At 39.8% G+C, this 14,878-nt stretch overlaps 1 protein-coding gene and 1 pseudogene across 1 annotated transcript; both read right to left on the minus strand.

The window, feature by feature from the left end:
* Nucleotides 1-1,496: 1,496 nt before the first annotated feature.
* LOC121987136 (LOB domain-containing protein 22-like) lies at nt 1,497-1,832 on the minus strand. The gene has a single exon (XM_042541030.1). The coding sequence runs from the start codon at nt 1,830-1,832 to the stop codon at nt 1,497-1,499; it is 336 nt and encodes a 111-aa protein (XP_042396964.1).
* A 10,598-nt stretch (nt 1,833-12,430) lies between these two features.
* On the minus strand, nt 12,431-14,790 carry LOC121987137 (annotated as a pseudogene).
* Nucleotides 14,791-14,878: the final 88 nt, after the last annotated feature.

Consider the following 14,878-nt stretch of genomic DNA (forward strand, 5'->3'; position numbering starts at 1 on the left):
TTCCGACCTGCTTCTGTCCTCCGTTACCCATAGCTTGTACGTTCCGACCTGTACGACAGCTCTGTATTCTGACCTGCTTCTGTCTTTTGTTATCCCTGATTTGTACTTCCCGACTTGTAAGTCAGGTCTGTATCCCGGCCTGCTTCTGTCTACTATTATCAATGGCTTGTACGTTCCGACCTGTACGCCATGTTTGTATTATTTTGACCTGCATCTGTTTACTGCTATCCATGGCTTATACGTCCCGACCTGTATGTCAGGTATGTTCCCCGACCTGTAAACCAGGTCTGTTCTGCGTCGGAGGCCCTTCTCTTCGCGTCTTTGCCTTACCTGTGGGTCTAACCCTTCCTTGCCCTTGAGAATGACAGCCTGTATTCTTGACCTTTAACTGCCCTTATCAACGGAAACTTTTGACCCCTACCACGTAAGCTTGACTTCTGACTTCCACATAAGCTTAACTTCTGACCTCCACATAAGCTTGACCTCTGACCTCCACGGGGCTGGACTTCTGACCTCCCCGACCTTCACGTAAGCTTGATTTCTGACCATCCTGTGGTATTGACTCCTAACCACATCATCTTACGGACCCCATGATTATGCACTGTATCATGGTGTAATGGCAATAATTGCAAGAACATTGACTATTGAGTGATAAGACGTTTGTGCTTCCAAATTTATGATGATCGTCGATGAAAAATTACGCATAAATCTATCCTTCAATGGGAAGACAATCTTAAATCAATGACGGCAAAGCAACAAGTCATTTGTGTTTTCAAATTTACTTGATGACCCGTAAAAAACTTCAATATAACCGGTCCAATCATTTTCAATGTCGGTGTTGACCGCTTTGACTTTAACCGACACCATGTTAATTGACCTGTGACAGGTGAGCTCCCCTTTATCATAATATCGATTAATACATCCATTAGTTTTTTTTTTCTTTTTATTATAGAAAATCTAAATCTATCGTAATATTTTCAAAATTTTAAAACCCATTACAATACTTAGATTTTAATTCCAAATCTACAATTCAGATTTTATCAAACACAATTAGCAATATATTTTTACAAACCATTGCAAATAGCAAATCCTTAAAAATTATACAATCTATAAACAGAACAGAAGACTAATTGCTAATTGGCTTTTCTCAAACTGCATGCTAATGTTATTGAACAAAGAACGAGTCAATCTCCATAAACATCGAATATCGAATGAATGTCTACAACAATCACAAATCACAAGAACAAATCAATCAATCTACGCTCTGTCAGTCATGTCACTAGCTAGGATGTTCTTCTCCGACGTGGTAATTAATTGCCTCATCGTCTACTCTGCTTCTTCTGATCATTCTCCGGAAGATCCTGACAACGACGCTTGAGATTGTCAGTAGTAGGAGTGATTATTTCACCGTCTCCGATGATGACAGTGCCCAAAGCGGGCGTAGGAGAAGGGACGAGCGGAAGATGTCGTCGGAGGTGGTCGAGATGAGCGGCTCTTCACTCGATCTGACTGTGCAATTGGAGGATGATGTCGAGACATCCTGTGTCCGGGCTGGCGGCGTGGACCTCTGACTCGTAAATCATGGTCGCCATGGCGACGGCACGTTGATGGGGGAGGAGGGACTCCAAGATCTTCTTCATCTTGCTGACGCCGAACAGACGGTGAGCCTTTTGGAATCTACTTTTGTCTGCCGCAGGGAAAAACGGGGCGAGAAGGCAGTCGCCCTTGCACTTCTGGCGGCGAAATCTGCAAGCTGCACAGGCTTTGGACGCGGATTCGTCGTCGGCGTAGGAGGGGGAATATGGCGACAGCACAGAAACCCTTGAATCCATCTTTGGCCGTCGAAAGATGGAATGGGAGAAAGTTGAGACAGACGGCGGAGAAAGAAACTTATAGCTTCGGTGTTGATTTAAGTTCAGGATTAATTATATTATTAATTATAGTTAATCATCGTATTTCCCGCTTCTTCTATGCGATTATCCTTAATTACCGCCGCAGAAATATATTCTTCAGATTTTATTTTCAAAAATACCGTTTCCTATATATATATATATATATATAGAATTGATATCCTACGGACCTTTTTCTACGGAACTATACGGACCAACTCACGTGGCATATTTATCTCGTTATTTTTTATCGCGGCTTCCTAGTTTTCCTTATTTTCTTTTCCTCTCGTCGCCGAAGCAAGCCGCGATCCTCTCTCTCGCCGAAGACCCGATCGTGCCAGATTCCGACGAGATCACGGCCGGAATCCGGCGCGGCCGCGATTGCGACTGGAATCCGGCTGCGATCGCGCCGGAATCCGGCTGCGATCGCGCCGAAATCCGGCTGCGATCGCGCCGGAATCTGGCTGCAATCGCACGTCGGATTCCGGTCGCGATCGTGTCCGAAATCTAGCGCGATCGCGGCCGGATTCCGGACATGTCACGACCGAACGTGAGGCTACCGGGCCAGCGGCGGGGCGCGAGGCCAGCTGCGGGGCTGCCGGTCGGCGGCGGGCCGCGAGGGTGGAGGCGCAGTGAGCACGTTTGTTTCGGCGAGAACGAAGAGAATAAAAAGAGAAGAAGTTGTATTTAAAAAATAAATAAAATAAAATAAAAAATCAAATTATGTGGTTGCGGACGAATCCGCATGCCAAGGTCCGCATTTTATCAAAACTATATATATATATATATACAAAACAAATTTATTATAAGTTTTTTTGTAAAATTTTAGTATATTATATGAATAAGAACGAGATATATATTTTATAAAAGCGAGGACCATATAATTTTTTTTAAAAAATAACTTTTTAAAAATAAACATTACACTTTAGTACTTCAGATAGATAAAAGTGTAATTAAATTTACACGAATGATAATGCATAATTTTTTTAAAAATATGTTATTTTTAGGAGGACCATTTCCTGATCCACAATTTACGAACAAAAAGATCCTTACTATTTAAGAGGATCATCCTTTGGTCCGTAATTTACGGACTAGAGGATCCCTACTATATTTTAGACCATTATATAACTTTTGCAACGTTCTTTAACTAAATTAATGTTTAGTCTTTCTTTTTTTAAAAAAAAATAATTGGAGGTGAAATTTTATTATTTTAATGAGATATGGTTCATATATTTTTGAGTTTATTTTTTTTAAGTTTAAATTAGCGCTCTAAATGATTTTATTTAAAATATTTGATAAATCATTTTTACTCAACTAACAATTGAAAGTATTCAAAGGTTCATTTCAAGTCTTATAATTTATGCTTACAAATTAAATCGGCCACATTGCCATAGTTATAGGCTCGGCTAAATCTTAGAATTTAGATTTGACAGAAATATATTGATCGATCATTTCAACTCAAAATTGATGATGGAAAGTAAAATATTATTTTTGAAGGTCTTATATGTAATCTTTGAATTTAAGTTTCAACATACTTTGAAATAGTATATCTACGTGCATGAATCAATTACACCCAGTCCTCTTGGAATAGATAGTTGACTCGCAGAGGATAGTATTATCGTCATGAGGTCTGAAAATTAAATCTGGGGTAATAGTCGGGTGTCTATCTTTCTTTATATGATATTCAACTACTCAAGGCTAGTAGTCACTTGTGTTTTACCTCTTCCATGTTAGCTTAGAGATAGGCTAGCGGAGGCACTAGGAGAGCGAATCACTTTTTGCCTCTATGAATCAATTACAATCCAAGTTGAGAATTAACCGGGTTAATCAGCGTGAGTTGAGTACCTAGTACCAACTTAAAAAATAGGAGTTCAATTTCCACATGACGTGATGCGATGATAAGCAGATGGATGTGTTCCCAAGCAACGAGGGTTTGATTCACATATAGAATATATAAATGTGTGATGCTCGAAACACTCATGGTGTTGGGGTCATCCATGTGACCCATCTGCGCTTCCTAAATTTATCCAATAACCAATGGAAAACTTCCGTGAAATTGGACCGGCCACCTTAGGTAAATGAATGATAGAAATACCTTAATACATGGGCTTTAATTACACCTATGAATCGCCTCTAAGTTACGGTGTAATGGCAATAATGGCAAGAACATTGACTATTAAGTGATAAGACATTTGTGCTTCAAAATTTATCATGATGGTCGATGGAAAATTACGCATAAATCTATCCTTCAATGGGAAAACAATCTTAAAACACTGACGGCAAAGCAACAAGCCATTTGTGTTTTCAAATTTACTTGATGACTTGTAAAAAAATTTCTATATAACCGGTCCAATCATCTTCAAAATTAATCGATTCAAAAAATTGGATACGATTATAAGAATAAAAAAAAAATAAAAACACATGAATCAATCAAAAATGTATAAGCCAATTCCACTCCAACAGTTTGATATTGTTCACAATAGACTGTTGAAGATTAAATGGTTACACAAGCAATAGCAAATGCATATTATTTTGAAATTATATGACCACACTAATACGTTGATGACCAATAGAGAACTCTTCTTCCATGCAATGAAGAAAAACAGATAAGGAATCAGAGATTTTAACAGATGTGGTCAATCCAATAATCTTGAAACCGTACATTATACCTGAGCCAAATAATGCATACAATGATTGTAAGTTCTCAAATCTTTTTAGAATCAGAAAACAAAACAAAACATAAGAACAAAAATAACACACCTAAAGAAGTAGAACAGAATAATATTCAAAAGTTCCAAGACTAACCAATGATTGTAAGTTCTCAAATCTTTTTACAGACATGACATCTCTTGGAAGTGAAGTCCGGGGCCAATGTGACACCATTAGTGCTTGCCTTGGGTCAGGCAATGCCTGCAGATGAACTACATGTGTCAGATTGTGACTATAATATACAAGACAACATCAAAGAGAAATTTGGATATATAACCTAGCATTTGAGAAGCTGCAAGCTAAGAGATTAAAAAAAAGGTTTGAAATGTAGAAGATATACAAGTCACAAACCATCCCAAAATTGTCCAAAATTAGGAAGTGTACCCAAAACTAGCACACCATTAACACACTAAATACTTTAATATTTGGAGGGAGGAATTCAGAAAATTTATTTTCCCTATTTTAACAGAAGGCCAAACTTTATTTCGCCATTATTAAATATCAAATATAGTACCAACTAACAAATTTATTATTTCAATCTGAAATTTTAAATAAATAAAATGAGCGAGTTGATCAGATTCAGGTCAGCCAAATGAGCAAGTTCGGCTGAACAAGCCCATCATCAGATTGATAGGTAGGCCGAGAAGACTGGTTGTTGTATCGAGCAAAATGGGTCAGTTAATTTAATAATTTACGTTTAACAATAACTCAAAAGATTAAATAATTTAATAATTTATCAATTAAAAAAGTTATTATAAAAACTTAAATATAAAAATTTAATTATAAATTTTGCATTTTAAAAAATTAAATTTTATCAATCGATCTGTTTCTTCATCTCGTGTGGTATTAGGTTGAATCCCACACCGCGTTAACTGCTTGAACAGCAAGTTTTTACTGAAGCTGTTCTAAGTAATTGTTCTATGAAATCGTGTTCTTAGACATCTCAGTGCAAATACGCACAAGGTCAAACTAACAAACATATCATAAATTATCCTTTTCTAATATCTATGAGAATTATGATCGATTAGGATTACCGAATTATCTTGCCTGTGATGGAGAAGAACAAATGCTCTGTGACTCAATGCTGCAGGAAGAGTTGGTCCCTTCGACAGTGAACAAACAGAGCCTGTGAAGCAGGAGTCACTGAATCAAATAGACTATGAATAAAATTGCAAAACTGATTAACAGAAAAGATAACATAACATAACCCTGCAATAACAAGAAAACATAGAACAGAAAAGATTGAGAATATCATATTTAATTCATTATTGTTTCCTCATTGTAGCAGCAAGACTGATTAACAGATGAAAGTGTTGGTAATATATTTAAAGCAATATAAACAGCAGTATTATATTGACACAAAAATAACATGCAATAGACAGATAAATAAAGTAGTCGGGTTTAGAATATAGTTATCCGGTTGAAGCGTCGGCACGCCGACTGTCCTTAGAGAATTTATTGCCGCCTCACTGTGCAAAGGCTCCCCGGTAAAATTCCCCCAAGATCCGACAACCGCTCGTCTTGTCCGTAGGTGCACTCCAAAACGGACGCGACACTCGGACCCAACCTCAGATCGCCGAAAGACCAAGCCTCAGGACACAACAAAGGCGCAGAAAGACTCGAACTCGAAAAGAAAAACAGAGGAGGTGCTGTGCAGAATGTATCGCACAGAGAAGGGAGAAGAAGGAAGATTGAGTGAAGAATAGAGGCACTGCTTGTCCCCTTTTATTCACTCCGAGGAGGTACGAAGCACTGCTTCGCTAGCAAGGAAACGCGTCCGCGAATCCTCACGCGCGGTGTCGCGTCCGTGTCTCCTCTCGCGCGGTGTTGCGTCCGTTCCTTACGCGGAACAAAAACCAAACTCTGGTTTGGTTCGAACCAACCGAACCGAAAATCAAACTGGTTTGGTTCAGACTGAACCAAACTAGCAAAAACAGACCGGGCCGCCTGTGAGCGCAAGGCCCACGGGCTGGGGATTTGCACCCCCCAAATCCACTCGATTTGGGCTTGGCCCGCGCATGCGTGTAGGTCCCCTTATCATTGCTAAGCAAGGATGGAAGGGCTTCCTATATAAGCCCTTCCAAGCTTCTCCACTTAGCAATGTGAGACTAAAAACACTATCAACAAATGCTTTGAATTTAATACAAAATTCAACAATCCCCCACAAATTCAAATCATTTCGGTTTAAAAGATAAAATATGTCCTGAGGCTAGGTTGCAATGAGCTTTTAGTGAAAATACCTTCCGGTTTGAATTTTCACCTGAGTACACCAATCTTATTCACATAGGTTTGAAGTGAACTAGGTCTTGAACTTAAACCTTCTTTTTTATATGTGAAGTCAATTGGTAACAACTCATCACGGGCGACGGTTGAATCCTTCTGGGTTGGTGCATTACGGTCATGCCACCGAATCTTGTTTCATAACTGCTAAGGGGAGTTGCCTAGACCCCCCACACTGCGGCCACACAGTTACACTTACATAGGTGAGTTCTCCAAGGATGTACTGCAAGCATCCTGTCATTAAGACCTTGAACTCATTAAGAGCTCCTAAGCTCATCCTTACTAGCAGTCAAGCATCTATCCAGGGAAGAGACTATGAGATTACATCTCAATCAATTTGATGCTTACGCTTCACCCTTATAGCTTGTTTGTACCACATTGAACCTACTTTTTGGGATCTCCAATCAGATAGGTTGGGTTGCCGCTATAGATGAAACCAGGACAGGCCTCAGTTCCACTCCCTTACTGGATCTCTTGATTTTCTCAGAATCAAGTCCTTTAGTGAGTGAGTCAGCAATATTGTCTTTTGAACTTACAAAGTCCAATGACACCACTCCAAGAGACACTAGCTCACGAATAGACTTTAATCTTATTCGTACATGTCTCTTCTGTTTCTGGTTATACTTGGAGCTTCTAATCTGAGCTATTGTTGTTTGATTATCACAGTGTACTGAAATAGAAGGTATTGGCTTCATCATCAAGGGAATTTCAGAAAGAAGACCCTTAAGCCAATCAGCTTCAGTTACTGTGGTATCCAAAGCACACAATTCTGCCTCAGATATAGACCGGGTTATAATCGTCTGTTTAACAGACCTCCAAGCAACTGCACCGCCTCCAAGTGTAAAGACATGACCAGTAACGCCTTTACACTCAGCAGTGTCAGCTATCCAACTAGCATCACTATATCCCTCCAGGACTGCAGGGAATCTCCCGTACCACAAGCCCAATGATATAGTGCCTTTCAGATATCTGAGTACTCTGTCTAATGCATCCCAATGCATTCTGTCCGGACAGCTGGTAAACCTGCTCAATTTCGATATAGTAAAAGAAATATCAGGTCTAGAACAATTTGCTAAATGCATTAGACTACCTATTATTTGTGAGTATCTTAATTGAGACACTGCCACACCACTCTTATTCTTGTGAAGAGTTTTTGAAGGATCATAGGATGTGACTACAGATTTAACTTGGCTATAGCCATATTTCTCTAATACTCTCTCAACATAGAGTGACTGAGAAATTGATATTCCATCAGTTGATCGAGTCAACTTCAGCCCTAAAATCATATCAGCACAACCCATATCCTTCATATCAAACTTACCACTTAAGAGGGTCTTAGTCTCATTTATAATAGAAAGGTTAGTTCCAAACAGTAGAATATCATCTACATATAAGCATAGTATAATACAATTATCACCTTTCATTTTAGCATATACACATTTATCAGAGTCATTCACTTCAAAGCCAAATGATAGCATAGCTCTATCAAATTTTTCGTGTCACTGCTTTGGGGCTTGCTTCAAACCATAAAGAGATTTGACTAACCTACAAACTTTGTTCTCATTTCCAGAAACTACATATCCCTCAGGTTGATCCATATATATCTCTTCTTCAAGATCTCCATTAAGGAATGCCGTTTTAACATCCATTTGATGGATCTCAAGATGATATATGGACGCCAATGCTATTAATACTCGGATTGTAGTAATTCTTGTAACAGGAGAATAAGTGTCAAAATAGTCAATCCCTTCTTTCTGTTTGAATCCCTTAGCAACTAGGCGGGCTTTGAATTTATCTACTGACCCATCAGGTTTTAGTTTTCTTTTAAACACCCATTTACATCCTATAGTGTTACACCCAGGAGGTAAATCTACTAACTCCCAAGTAGCATTAGAGATAATAGAGTCCATTTCACTTTTAATGGCCTCTTTCCAGTACTTAGCTTCAGGAGAAGTCATAGCATCTCTATATGTCACAGGGTCACCTTCTATATTATAGGTGATAAAGTCCTGGCCTAAATCCGTAGACACACGTTGCCTCTTGCTCCTTCTTGGTTCTGTACACTCACTAGATTCATCTAGTCTAGAGTGACTTGAGGAAGGTGTACCCACTACGGATAATGGGACCTCTACAGAAGAAGGCTCTTTTCTAGTAGGAATACTAGATTGAGGTGTTCTCGTCTTCATAGGAAATATATCCTCAAAAAATGTAGCATCGCGAAGTTCTACAATAGTATTTGCATCTATTCCAGGAATTTCTGATTTAATAATCAGGAACCTATATGCAATACTATTTTGAGCATAACCCAAGAAGATACCATCTACGGTCTTTGGACCAAGTTTTTTCCTTCTGTGTTCAGGTACTAGTACCTTTGCAAGGTACCCCCACACTTTAAGGTATTTCAAACTTGTCCTTCGACCTTTCCAAAGCTCATATAGGGTTTTATCCCTTGACTCATTGGGATTCTATTTAGCACATGACATGCAGTGTATAGAGCCTCCCCCCACATAAAGTTGGGTAACCCAGAACTGCCTAACATGGAATTAATCATATCTTCAAGGGTTCGATTTTTTTCGTTCTGCTATACCGTTGGATTGAGTACTATATGGAGCAGTTACCTCATGGATTATACCTGTATCTTGACAAAATTTTTGAAACAGGTTCGAGGTAAATTCTCCACCCCTATCAGACCTTAACCTCTTAATAGTTTTATCGGTTTGATTCTCAGCTTCAGATTTAAAAATCATAAATTTATCTAAAGCTTCATCCTTGGTTTTTAGCAAATAAACATAACAATAACAAGAGTGATCATCAATGAAGGTAATGAAATACCTTTTATTACACCGTTAAACTCACAACAGTCAGTATGAATCAATTCTAAAATATCAGAATTTCTATCAACTGATTTGAAGGGTTTACGGGGTTGTTTATATTGCACACAAATTTCACATTTTTTCTTATCATTTATAGCATGCTTAGGGATCATGTCAAGATTCATCATCCTTTTTACAGTATTAAAATTGACATGTCCTAATCTGTCATGCCACAGATCATAAGACTCAAGTTATATGAACAACCAATATCAGAAGTTTTATTTAAAGTAGCATTTTCTACATTGAGTTTAAATAAACCTTCATTAAGGTAACATTTTCCAATAAAGGTTCCTAAATGTAATATTACAGCTTTATTACATTTGAAGTTCAACTCATAACCAGCACGAACTAACTTTGATCCGCTAATCAAATTCCGACGGACCGCTGGAACATGATGCACCTCATGCAGTGACAGGACTTTTCCAGAGGTGAACCTCAGGTCAACTTGTCCTATCCCAAACACCCTGGCTGCAGAATGGTTCCCCATGGTCACGGAAGTGACTTCAATTACCTGATAAGTAAGGAAGGCAGATCGATCAGCACAAAGTGTACATTAGCACCTGTATCAACTAACCATTCATTGGGTTGATAGATCAAGTTTAGTTCGGGTTTGAAGGTAACAAACCTATCGCTGGTGTCATCACTAGCAGTCACGACATTTACTTGTGCCTTGGTGTTGGACGTATTGCTTTGGTTCTTGTCCTTTCGCTTAGGGCAGAATTTGGCATAATGTCCAACCTGTCCACATGCCCAGCAAGGCTTAGGTTTAGTTCCAGTTTTCTTTTGAACCTTTGGGTTGGGTTTCATCTTGTTCTTCATTTTCTGATTTTTTAATTTCTTCTTGTCAGATCAGACTACTACATTTGCCTTTGGAATAAAATCCATAGGCATTCTTGTATCATCATTTTTATGTTGCTTCCGATGTTCTTCTTCGATATTTAAGGCAATCATCAAATCTTCTAGAGAGATTTTACCTCTCCGATGTTTAAGAGTCATGCCAAAATCTTCCCAACTCGGAGGCAATTTTTCGATGATAGACAAGACCTGAAATTTTTCAGGTAATGGCATATCTCCTTCAGCAAGACCATGAATTTGAACTTGGAATTCATGTGTCTGCTCAACCACAGATTTGCCTTCAACCATTTTGAAGTTCAAGAATTTTGCCACAGTGTACTTTTCTAAACCAGAATCTTCAGAGCTGTATTTTTTATCCAAAGATTTCCACATCTCTTTAGCTGAAGCGGTTGAACAGTACACATCAAATAGTGCGTCTGAGAGGGCAGATAGGATTCTCCCATGGTAGAGATAATCCCTTTGCTTAAACCTCTCTAAGGCAGCACTACGGGCAGGTTCCTCTTCAGTAGGTGAAGGAGGGTCTGTTTCTATAACGGAGAATAGCCCTAGGGTAGTAAGCCAAAATTTCATCAGTTGTTGCCAACGTCTGAAGTTTTGCCCGTAAAATTTCTCGGGTCTAGCACTAGCCTCATCATATCCTATTACCCTATCATTCATCATGTCTATTGATACAAGCAATAAATTCTCTAAGAATGTTGGTAATATATTTAAAGCAATATAAACAGCAGTATTATATTGACACAAAAATAGCATGCAATAGACAGATAAATAAAGTAGTCGGGTTTAGAATATAGTTATCCGGTTGAAGCGTCGGCACGCCGACTGTCCTTAGAGAATTTATTGCCGCCTCACGGTGCAAAGGCTCCCCGGCAAAATTGCCCCAAGATCCGACAACCGCTCGTCTTGTCCGTAGGTGCACTCCAAAACGGACGCGACACTCGGACCCAACCTCAGATCGCCGAAAGACCAAGCCTCAGGACACAACAAAGGCGCAGAAAGACTCGAACTCGAAAAGAAAAACAGAGGAGGTGCTGTGCAGAATGTATCGCACAGAGAAGGGAGAAGAAGGAAGATTGAGTGAAGAATAGAGGCACTGCTTGTCCCCTTTTATTCACTCCGAGGAGGTACGAAGCACTGCTTCGCTAGAGAGGAAATGCGTCCGCGTCTCCTCACGCGCGATGTCGCGTCCGTGTCTCCTCTCGCGCGGTGTTGCGTCCGTTCCTTACGCGGAACAAAAACCAAACTCTGGTTTGGTTCGAACCAACCGAACCGGAAACCAAACTGGTTTGGTTCAGACTGAACCAAACTAGCAAAAACACACCAAGCCGCCCGTGAGTGCAAGGCCCACGGGCTAGGGATTTGCACCCCCCAAATTCACTCGATTTGGGCTTGGCCCGTGCATGCGTGTAGGTCCCCTTATCATTGCTAAGCAAGGATGGAAGGGCTTCCTATATAAGCCCTTCCAAGCTTCTCCACTTAACAATGTGGGACTAAAAACACTATCAACAAATGTTTTGAATTTAATACAAAATTCAACAGAAAGTGACCCTTAAATAGAGCTCTCTCTGTCAAACACTATGCTAGCTACGGAGCCCGACCTTAGCTTCGACATAATCTTCTCTAAACCTCACTAGATTTCATCCCTGAAAGCAAATCTTGAAATAATAACAGGTGCTTGAAATCATGTTAAAATTAATCAGATTGCCTGTCATTTAGAAGCTTTAAGCTTCTATATGTATTTTCTAAAAGCTATTATTTCTGTAGCATAATAAAAACATAGTACCTAAAGAGAAGAAATTTTTACACGATTTGAAACTATAATCTAATATAAATGTAAGTCTAACCTGCAATAGGAGAGCATGCAAACCTGTATATGGAGGTGTCATTCCCTTGCCCAAGATCCTTCTTGCATGCATAGCAGAAGCTCAAGAAATGAAGAAATCATTGCTAAGATGGCCTGGGCGATCAGTCGGTGTAGAGCTGTTGGTTTCGATGGAAGCAGTGAACCCATCCCCACAGCTCTCCACTATACAATTGTCAAAAATGTGAGTGGTTCTTGGATTTGGACCATGAGATATCACACTAGTGTAGTCCTCCGAGAGTTCCATCTCACTCATAGAGATGCTCCTGGCAAAGACCCTACAAGAAGAAGAAGTCGTCATCTCCAAGCCTAGAGAACTCTGGGCAGGGGAGAGCAGAGCTAGTTGGGATTCTTTGTTCTTGACGCCAAACTCTATCGGGGATCCGACCGGCGACATTGAGCCGGGGCAAAGGGAAGGAATTCGGACCTTGAGAAGCGACCCAAACACCACCCTTCCGCTCTCCGAATTGGGGAAAGCTTTGGTAGATTTCTCCTCGTTGAGAGCGTCGATGATGCTGAGCCCGACGGCGTCAGTGTCGGCAAATGATCGAGCATGTAGTTTGCTCTCTGTGCCACTGGATTTGGTAGCATCGGAGAGGAGCTGACGCCCGATCGAGGGCAAGCTCTTGGTCTCAGTATGGAGGTCGGGCTCTTGGTGGCCTCGGAGTGAGTCCGAGGAGCTACTTGAGGAGACACCCACCCACAAAGAGCCTTGGAAAGGAGAAGATTGAGAAAGCTCTGGACTTGTTGCAGCAGCTGCTATTGGAAGAGTGGGGATCGGACATTAGGGCTTGTTGGATTCAACAGAGAAAACAGAGAGAGTTTTCTTTCAAAAAGAGAAAAAACGACGAACAGACCGAGGGCTTGGTACTGAAATCTTCTTGCCCCCTGCTCCGCTGCTGCGCAACTTTGAACGATCAAAAAGATTGGAAATTTAAACAAGACGACCAAAAACTCGAACAGATTGTTCACAGTACGCCACTTCCTTCAATCTTTTCAGATCAAAGGAACACTTTTTAGGAAAGCGATTGTTGGAGCAAGAACAGAACACTGCGTACTCGCTCGATCCCAGTTGACCCCAGTTAAAAATATTTTGCTGTCCATACATTACCTATGAAATATTTGGTAAGATATCGAAAATTTTAAAATAAATATTATTGGACGAAAAATCTTATTGAATTTTTTAAAAATTTTTAAAATTTTTTTGAGATTTAAACGAAGTCTGTTTGTACAAAAGTTGTACAGCTCTCTATTGCATATAGGCAGATAAGTACTTCGAGATAGAGGTTTGACCATTTTGATTGGTGTTTTGTTGCAACTTTTGAAAGATGTTGCAAGAGTATTCCTGTGGTTGTTCAATGGGTAACTTTTCCTAATGGGTAAATGAGATTAACAAAAGGAATAAGGTTCGGAAGTTACTGTTCTTTGTAACTTCTGGCTGTTGTGAAGAAACATACTTGAGCTAACTATGCACTAGAGCTTATTTTATGGTAAATGAATAAAAGTACAGCTATTGGTTCAAGAAACAATGGTATACTTGAGCTAACTTGACACCTACAATGGTGTTAAAAGGCATGGCCAATTCTCAGTTCTATACACACAAACATTACTATGATTCCACTTGACACAATGTCATGCTGAGGCATTTGGCTAAAGAGAGTAATGGAATCTTCCAAGTTCCCACACTTGGCAAACATACTGAACAGAGCATTCCCAACTTCTAGATCAGATAATACACCAGACTTAACAATGACACAGTGAATTTGCTACCCCATTTCTGCAAAACCTAAGGTACCACATAATGCAAGGACTGCTGAGTACGAGAATTCATCCATAATCATTAGGTCATTTCTCACTATCCCTAGTTGGAAAAGAGACAAAGCTTCATTATGCTGCCCGTTTCTAGAATAGGCACACATAAGAGAAGTTCAAGCCAGCTGAAAGTCTCTTCATGGACCAAACTCGTAAACATCTCCCGAGCATCATGAATGCTACCACATTTAGAACACATATCGAGTAAAGCAGCTTCAATCCAAGCACTCAATTTACAGCCAGATTTAATCAAGAAAGCATGAATCTGCTCACTCTTCTTCATATCAGTGACCAAGGCACAAGCGTTCATAGCACTAGTCAGCGTAAAATCTGAAATCTCCAAGCCATTTAGCAACATCCACTGAAAAATTTCTAGACCTCGAGAACCTTCTCTATTATGACAAAACCCAGCTAAAAGAGCATTATAAGTCACACAATTCCTCTCGGGCATTTGATCAAAAACCTGAACAGCAGATTCAACTAAACCAAATTCCACAAACGCATTAAGCATCCCAGTCCAAGATACACATCTTTTGTAGGCATTCTCTCCAAGACATCAGCCACATCTTCTATAAAACCGAACTGAGTGTAGAACGAAA

This window comes from Zingiber officinale, chromosome 5B, assembly GCF_018446385.1.
Source record: "Zingiber officinale cultivar Zhangliang chromosome 5B, Zo_v1.1, whole genome shotgun sequence".
NCBI classification, from domain to species: domain Eukaryota; kingdom Viridiplantae; phylum Streptophyta; class Magnoliopsida; order Zingiberales; family Zingiberaceae; genus Zingiber; species Zingiber officinale.